The following is an 8,109-nucleotide window of genomic DNA, read 5'->3' on the forward strand; positions in this document are numbered from 1 at the left end:
CTTTAAGTGGAGAGAGAGAATTCTACCTCGTTTCTCATGAGTGGAGACTGGCTGGGTATTGATCAGAACTACCAAAGGGACACTGACCAAGTTTTGGGAATGTGTTCTTGCAACAGTGGCGGAATCACTTCCCTGGGGAATCAAGTGCCATGTGTAATAGCCCCAGTCCCTCACACTCTGCTTTGTAACCTTCTGCCTTCTAAAATGTTACATAAATAAAACATCACTTTTAAAAGGCCTTCTTTGTTCTCCCAAACATTGATGTCTGGCAAAGGCCTGAGATCTGGTCTTGAAATATTTCAGGAAGGGTTGGTTGTAGTAGGCGTCTGTGAGCCCACTTAAATTGAAGAATTTAAAACATAGCAGACCTCCAAATGGCACACCTACAAAAGCTGGGCAGTCATATAATTTGTTGATTGGTGTGAATCCAAACACGACAGTAGCCACACACCTTCACTCAGTGGGGCTCTTTCATGAGAATGAATAGTTGCTTGGAATGTGCTTGGCAAGGACCACGGAAAAATGTCTTCCAAGGACAGTGGTCACCGCTCTTCCAGAGAAATACAAGTGCCCAGTCATTTTTTTTCCCACACCCTACACCCACTCCCAAGACTCCACCGCATGATGGGGTGCCAGGAAGCCAGGTAGCTGAAGGCCTTCTTTACAGAAACCCAATGAGGAGAAAAGCCAGCCATTAGCCCCACAGCCTCAAACTTCATATGTGATTCCACTCAATTACAGGCCTGCGGCAAAGCCTATGAACAGGCTATGTACATACGGCTGGCAGTTCTGAGGCCCGTCAGGTAGGCGAAAGTAACAATTTAGAAACCACAGTTCTGGAGAGCCAGGCCAGAGAAAGGAGAAATAAGGACACTTACTCCAGCAAGGCCAGGGAGGCCAGGGGGGCCTGGAGGACCAGGGGGACCAGGATTTCCAGGGGTACCAGGCTCTCCATCTCGGCCACGAGGTCCAAGTGCACCCTTGCCAGGAAGAGAAAAAGGCATCCGTGAAGCAACACTTCTTTGGGAGCCACCTGCCCTGCCCCAGGTGGCTCGGGGGGGGGATGCAGGAATCAGGCCTTGAGAGACCCAGGGAGTACACAAGTCGAGTTTGGTCGGTGTCTACTAACCTTTTCTCCCTTTTCACCACGGTCACCTCTGGGTCCTTGTTCACCAGCAGGTCCCTGAAGGTGGGGGGCATGGTGTGATGACATGAGACTAGAGGCCACCTTGGCTCAGTTGCAGTAAGGGAAGAACAGATCAAGGGACCCTTCCCTTCCTTACCTGAGGGCCAGGGGGTCCTCTGGGTCCTACGATCTGTGTAAGAGAGAACCGCAGGCCTGTCGGTTGGGGGGACATATGTAGGACAGCAGGTGCATGGGTTGTGGAAGGGATAGTTTATACTTACATCCTTGATGTCTCCAGGTTCTCCTTTCTGGCCCTGCAACATGAAATGGTACCAGGAGTAAGCTGAGTGGAGCCCATCCGCCCCAACACAAAACCCCCACCCGGCCACCCTAGCCTGCGCTTGTCCTCTAGACTGACATCTTCTGAGGTCTAAAGAAGAGGCCCAGGCCAGGTTAGCATCCCAGTGCTTCTGAAAAAGAGCACGGGGAAGCAAGACATGGAGCCACTGAAATGGCCCAGTGGCCAAAAGCGCTTGTGGCACCAGCCTGATGGCCTGTGGTGGAAGGAGAGAAGTAACTCTTCTGGGTTATCCTCACCCACCTGCCTCATACACGCACCACAGCGCAGGTGCGTCCACACTCACACATACATCGCATGAGGGAGGGGTAACTAAATTAAGTTTAAAAACAGTGTGTCTTACCTTCGGTCCTAGTTGTCCTGCAAGGGAGAACAGAGAAGAAGATGAGTCAGGGACCATTTCTTGTCATTCAAACTCTCTTTGGAGGATCAAACAAAGTAAGGGACCACAACCAAGGAAAGAAGCAGATTCCTCTGTGGCTTCCCCAGTCCCTCTGTTGGGGGGGTGTTAGGATCACAGAGCCCTTTTGTCACCGAGGACTCACAGGAATGGAGGTGTTTCTAACTTTATTAGTCAGAAAGCATGCACAGTACAGGAATGGTATCGAGATGGAAAGAGGCAACCAGGAGGCAAAGCAGCAAAGACCCACAAGTCAGGCAAGCAGCCCAACCCACGCCCTCCCGAAGAAGAGTTATGAGCCGAGGAAGCCTTACATTAGCATGGAGTCTCCTTGAAGCAAGCACAAAAAAAGGGCAGGACACAGACGTTAGGAAGAGTATTACAGCCAGAGCCATCCCAAACTGACAAGCCCCTACCCCACCATAGCAGCAAAGGCCTATGGGCCATCAACACTGCACTGGCATGGGCCCCTCAGACACTGAGAGTGTCCGAAATCTGCACCATACCAGGCATCAGTGTTGGGGAGGTATTCAGGAAAGGCAACTTCTCGATTCCTGTTCAATAGGAGTAGGAGAGAATGGGGGGGGGGAGCCACCTGGGAGGCTCCTGCTTGTGTCCTACCTTCCCTGGAGGGAGATGGGGCACTGTGTGAGTGCTGGGAAACTGGTTCTAGCTGGAAGTTAATAACTGTCACCAGCATAAGGGAACATGGCCACCCTTTCAACTCCCAGAGCCCAGGCTCCTTCAGCTCCTCTGCTTCTTAAAAGGTGGTCAACACCAAGAGGAGGTCAAAACACAGAGGGAGTACCACCATTGTATTCTACCCCAAAGTAGAGTACAATGTCCTCTGCTCTGTCCCCCTCCTTCCCGACAGAGGTTTCTCCGCCTTAACGACCATGTCCTGGAGGGTTTTCTATAGAGAAGACAAGATGTGGGTGGGGTGACAGACGGATGCATTAGCTCGTGTTGGACTAGACAGAGCCTGATTTCCACTGTGTGGCTCTACTAATTAGCAGGCTTGACTCAGGAAGGGAAACTTTTGTGGAACCCTAAGTGTCAGAAACATACTCCTGAGGTATCAGGCGAGGGAGGGTCTCTCTGGTGGCTTAGTCCCACCAGGTTTCAACCTGCAACCGAGAAGTAGCCTTGCCTTCCTGCCCCTACTGCTGGGATCAAATGGATAAGCAGCTTCTCAGACCCAGGAGAAGACTGACATCCATGGAAAGCTAGCTGCTGCGAGTAATTTATTTATGTTGAGAAATAAATAAATAAATTACGACCACTGGCAGGGGTGAGTTCAGCTGTGCAGATGGGGCAGCACTCTCCGAAGGGGACCTCGGGATTGAGGCAGTCTTTGTCTTCACAGAGTATGTCGTCGCAGAGGACTTTGCCAGTGTCACACACACAGATGCGGCAGATCGTGGGCTTCCATACATCCTTATCTTTGTACATTTGCCCATCGTGCAAACAGCTTCCAGCCTCCTCCTCTGTACCAAGTGGGGGGACGAGGGGGTGGCAGAGTGCCAGAGCAGGGAGGGAGCAGAGCCAGGGAGAAAGAGAAATAGTTGCCATCAACTGGACATCATTCAGACGCTAGGGGATGGGGGGGACGTCAGACCACACCAGACGGACTGAACGTACAAATTCGTTTTGGAAAACGTAGCTCATCTTTCTGTGCATTCCAGGATCTCTGTCATGTGTCTTGTGGAAGATGGGTATGTTGGGGGGGGGGGAGGCGGGGGTGGGGGGGGGGGGGGGGTGAGAATCATGACCCAGCAATAAAGGAGGGCGGTTGCTCTACTATAGTCTCTTCCTCTTCCCAGCATGGGGGGAGGGGGCTGGAGATAGGGAAGGATACGTTGGTAGGTGAAACTGGGGAGTAGGAGGAGGTGACACTCTGAGTGGGAACCTAGGGCAGTAGAGATGGAGAATACTGAAAAACCGTGAGGCGCTCTAGCTGAGGAGCAAAGACATCTTTGTGCGTGTGTGTCATCCTCTAGGAATAATGAGATTTTTCTAAATACAGCTGACAAGGAAAATTCAGAGAAAGTGCAGGGAATTCTACCCACCAACAGCAGAAGATGTAAACAATATGTTAAACCATAACTTAAAAGGCAAGCTGGGCCCTCCCGCGCACGGTGAGTGACACTTCTGGCCGGAGGCTCTGCCTCAGTCTGAAGATGGCAACCCCAATATGGGTGGCAGCAGGCTCTAAATGTCCGGCCTTGACTAAGGTTGACCAGTCTAGACCTGCATCCTGCCAGAATGCAAAGGAGTATCTCGGACTGGACCCTCTCCACCAGCGCCCTGCCGTCTGGAATTCGCCCTGCACAAGGAAACTGTGCTGACAAGAGAGCTTCTCTGGGCGCCAGGGACTGAAGAGCCCGCACCACGTGCTAGGCAGCGCCCAGCGCTGTTTTTCTCATTAAAATCTCAAAAGCAATGGCAAAGCGGAGGGTGAATAATAGCCGGAGAGCCGCAAACCCGAGGGGCGTGGAGAGAGACGGGCCTGCCTTCTGCTCTTCAAGGAGAGCGAGAATCAAACTCTCCCTTTTCTTTTCCACTGGAAGGAATCTATCTAGCCTTTAGGCAAGACAATCAAGAGGAAGGTGAGGGGGCCCCAGGAAAAATGTCGAAGCTGCTGGGATACCCTCTTCCCCAGCGGCGCTAAAATTAGCTGGAGGTGATGAGAGGGCAGCGTCGGCTAATGGTGTCCAGTCCTGACTGAGAACAAGCACTCCATCACCCAAGACTGCCTGGAGGAGCCCGAGGAAAGCCGGGGGCGGGGGGTGCATCGTGAAAGCTGATCGGGTTCCCCAGGAAGGGAGCCCCGGGGGCGGCGAGGGCCAGGGGAGGGGAGGGCTGCGCTGGGTGTGAGAGCCACTGGCTGACTCTTTGTGGCTGGGGCTCGGGACACTGCCCTCCGGCAGACAGACACCCGGAGAGGAAAAAGTGGGATTAAATGACTGCCCCCAGAAAGGAGCCAACACCGAAACCAGATCCCCTAGGTGCGGTCGGAGGAAGCCAGCACCACCCTAACTGCGGCACGAAAGGGGCTACAGATAGCATCCTGGCCGCCCGATCGGGTTCCCCTCGTTACCGCCGCCCGGCATAAGTGATTCTTTGTGGCCGGCCAATTAAAAAGCTACCTCTTTCGGGGAACTGTTTTGCTTAGTCGCCGCTGCGCGCGGGGCCAGAGCCCGGGAGGTGGCGGCAGGCGGGCACAGGGGGGCATTGTGGGAGAAGGGGATCGGGGAGTCCGGGGCGGGGGGGGGGGGCGCGACCCACCAGGCCTCGCCTCTCATGAATGGGGCTTTTCTCGAGCGCATACAGAGCCCGATTCACAGGTCTCCGCGAGGAACCAGTTTAAATAAATATGGGCAGGGTTTCAGCCCATCTGGAAGCCATCGCTGCCAATCCCCCAACGCAAACACGCTTCACAAAGGAGGACTGAGGTCCCTCCCTCGCCACAGCCAGCAGCACTTTTGGAAGCTAGGGCTGAGACATGCAGATGTGGGTCAAAGTCTCCGAGGCCAAGAAGTTTCCCAAACTCGTGGAAAGATGGAGAGGAGGAGCGTAGTGGACTCTAGGTTTCTGACTTTGCTGACGTCCATCCAGGCTACGCCTTTCCGTACATCAGGTCTTTGGGTCCTATGGACCCAAGGCTGGAGTGTGGGGGTGTTTGCGTAGATGGGACGACCCGGGATGCAAAATCAACCGGTCAGAGGCAGAATCCTATTCCTCCTGGGAGGAGGAGACTGGAAGTTTTAGACCCCCCCCCCCAAAAAAAAAAGCTGTGGAGTTCACTCTCTGCCAAGAAGGATGCAGCGGACAGAGAGCTCTTCACCACTTAAGCTAGAGGCTCCGCTATCCGAAGGAGAATTAGGGAAATAGTTCAGACACAGCTCACTCCATTGCTTGCTATAGAAAACACCGGTCAAGACCACAACTTCGTGGATGTGCTTTGAAATTTAGGACAGAAATACAGTCAGGCCAAGCTCAGACCACGTACAAACACTCGACATCCCCCCCGGAGCTCGAGCGCACGACCCGGCTTAGCTCACCACCCTGGGCGGCGGGGCCGGTAAGTGCTATCCTGGGCTCCACATTGCAATGCTCTGCACTCCAACCCTGCCCCCGCAGCGCCGGTCCGGCTAAGGAAAAGAAAGTCCGCCAGGGCCCGCCGCTTTCCAAAGCATCTCTGGCGACAGCCTGGTGGCAGGGGAAAGCGCACAGTCTCAGAGGCAGAGGGTCTTTGATCCCCACCCGCTACCCAAAGAGTTTCACCTGCGATTGATTTACAGTCTGTAACATAAAAAGAGAAGACTGGAATCCTAGCCGTCGGAAACGTGCCCAAACACGTGGAAGAAAATTCTCTCTACCTAATACACTTTCCAGGCTTCATTTGTCCTGAATATAATCCCAGACAGTGGATCTTACCCAGGGAGGAGGTGGAAAGGTGCGGGGAGCCGCCCTTGGACCGGGGCTGTACAGTTGCAACTATAGCCACGGACAGTTCTTTGGCCTTACCCTCCATCAGCTGCTACACACACAGGAAAGTAACTCATGGTAGACCCTCAGGAGGGAGGGTATGCCCTGGGAGGGAGGGGGCATTTGGAAAGCAGGTCTGGTTGCAGCGTCAGTGTTTTTCAGACGTTAAGTTCCTGCAGCCCAAAGGAGGCAAGGACAGAGCGGAGTTTCAGAGAAAGGCCGGCTGACTGCACCTTACTCCAGGCCAGCCTGGAGGGGGAGGGAGCTCGCGAGCGGCGCCGAAGACGCAGAGAACCTCCTTTCCTTTGTAGCCTCAGATTTCAACCCATCAATGTCAGAGTTAGTCCTTTGTCTAGCGCCCCTTTGAGCCCCGCAGCCTCTAACCCCTGGGCTCGGCAGAGAAGTCAACCCGTAGGCGTCCCTCGACCTCTCGCCTATTTTTAAGTGTGAAGCTGAGCTCAAACCTCCTGATCAAAGCTGATGGAAAGGGGCGCGTTTACATCTGTGTTTAAACCTGTCGCATCCAACGCTCTGCAAGTTCACATCCTTGCCTCACGCAGGGACCTGCAAATGTCTCCACTCACAACTCTCATCGAGGATGCTGCGACAGAGTTCCTCACTCGGCAGAATTCGGCTCAGTGGATTCCTGTGTACTGGGCGCCTAGGTCTCGGCACCCTAAACCCGGATCGGGGCTGGGCAGGAGGAGGAGAAGGGACGCAAGTCAGGAAAGCAGGCGAGGGACGTGGGCAACTTACCGTCATCCAGGCCCTGACACCGAAGGACCGCAGCGACGAGCAGCGTCAGCAGCACCAGCGATTGGGCAGCCCCGAGGCGGATCATGGCTCACCGTGGGGCCTGGCAGAGCCTGGCCCGGGCGAAGCGCAGCGAGGCGGCAGAGCACGGAGCGGGTCCGGGTCTCTACCGCGCCCTCATGCAGGAGGCCCTAGGGGCAAGAGGAAGAGGCAGGAGACCCGGCAGCCCTGCAGCGCTCTGCGTCTTCTCCCGGCAGAGGCTCCCGTTATATGCGCCCGGTCGCTCCAAAGGCTGGCAAACCGGCCCAAACCGCGGGCCGCCCCCCAGCCCCCCGCGGGGCTGTAACCTGAGACCCCGCCCCCGGAGCCCGCCCAGGCCGGACCAGAGCCCACACCTGCCAAGGCCAGACTCCCCTCTCGTGAGCCCAGCTTCCCGCCCCCCATGTGCCCAGTGGCCTGATCGGGCGGGGCACCCAGACGAACTCCGGTCGCCCCCACTTGGGACTGCCGCACAGCCCCCTCCAACCACAGGCGGCAAGGGGGGCCTCCGGCCCCTCCCCTCGAAGTTCTGCTGGGGTTAGAGGGGAGGGGGTTGTTTGCAGAAGCATAAGCCTGGAGCTCTAGACCCAGGACAGAAAAGACAGGGAGGGCGAAGCAACCGAAAGAAGCAAAGAAGGTGGGGATGGGAAGTTTAGGGGGTGGGAGGTGAATGGGGGACCCAAGTATGAGCCGGTGGAAGTTGTCCGGAACCCTAAATCTGGGGGACAGTTGTCCAGACCTGCCTTCTGGCCCCTTTGCGGAGTACCTGACTCTGAAGTCCCACCTGGAGGCTCGCAAGGACATCCTCCCTCACCCATCCCCCATCAAGTAGCCGGGAAAGGGCCTCGCCTGCAGCCTAAGCGGACACTGGACTGAGCGGATGACTAGGACAGGGGCTGGTGTATTCCTGCACAGAGGGAGACCTGTGTGGAGGTGGGGGGG

The 8,109-nt window shown here is 55.5% G+C and overlaps 1 protein-coding gene across 2 annotated transcripts in view; it reads right to left on the reverse strand.

Moving 5' to 3' along the window:
• The window catches only part of Col2a1 (collagen type II alpha 1 chain), a 29,910-nt gene extending 22,167 nt beyond the window's left edge, over positions 1-7,743 (reverse strand). Inside the window, exons 1-8 of one of the 2 annotated variants that reach the window (XM_036208787.1) lie at positions 7,524-7,743; positions 7,132-7,319; positions 3,165-3,371; positions 1,828-1,844; positions 1,408-1,440; positions 1,284-1,316; positions 1,130-1,183; positions 879-980 (exon numbers count right to left, since the gene is read on the reverse strand). In XM_036208787.1, the coding sequence (XP_036064680.1) occupies positions 879-980; positions 1,130-1,183; positions 1,284-1,316; positions 1,408-1,440; positions 1,828-1,844; positions 3,165-3,371; positions 7,132-7,216 (531 nt within the window). In that variant the 5' untranslated portion in view covers positions 7,217-7,319; positions 7,524-7,743. Of the gene's footprint in view, positions 1-878; positions 981-1,129; positions 1,184-1,283; positions 1,317-1,407; positions 1,441-1,827; positions 1,845-3,164; positions 3,372-7,131; positions 7,460-7,523 lie in introns of those variants that run through there. The other variant, XM_036208786.1, reaches the window with a different exon arrangement.
• Positions 7,744-8,109: the final 366 nt, after the last annotated feature.

Source organism: Onychomys torridus, chromosome 16 (genome assembly GCF_903995425.1).
Source record: "Onychomys torridus chromosome 16, mOncTor1.1, whole genome shotgun sequence".
Taxonomy (NCBI): domain Eukaryota; kingdom Metazoa; phylum Chordata; class Mammalia; order Rodentia; family Cricetidae; genus Onychomys; species Onychomys torridus.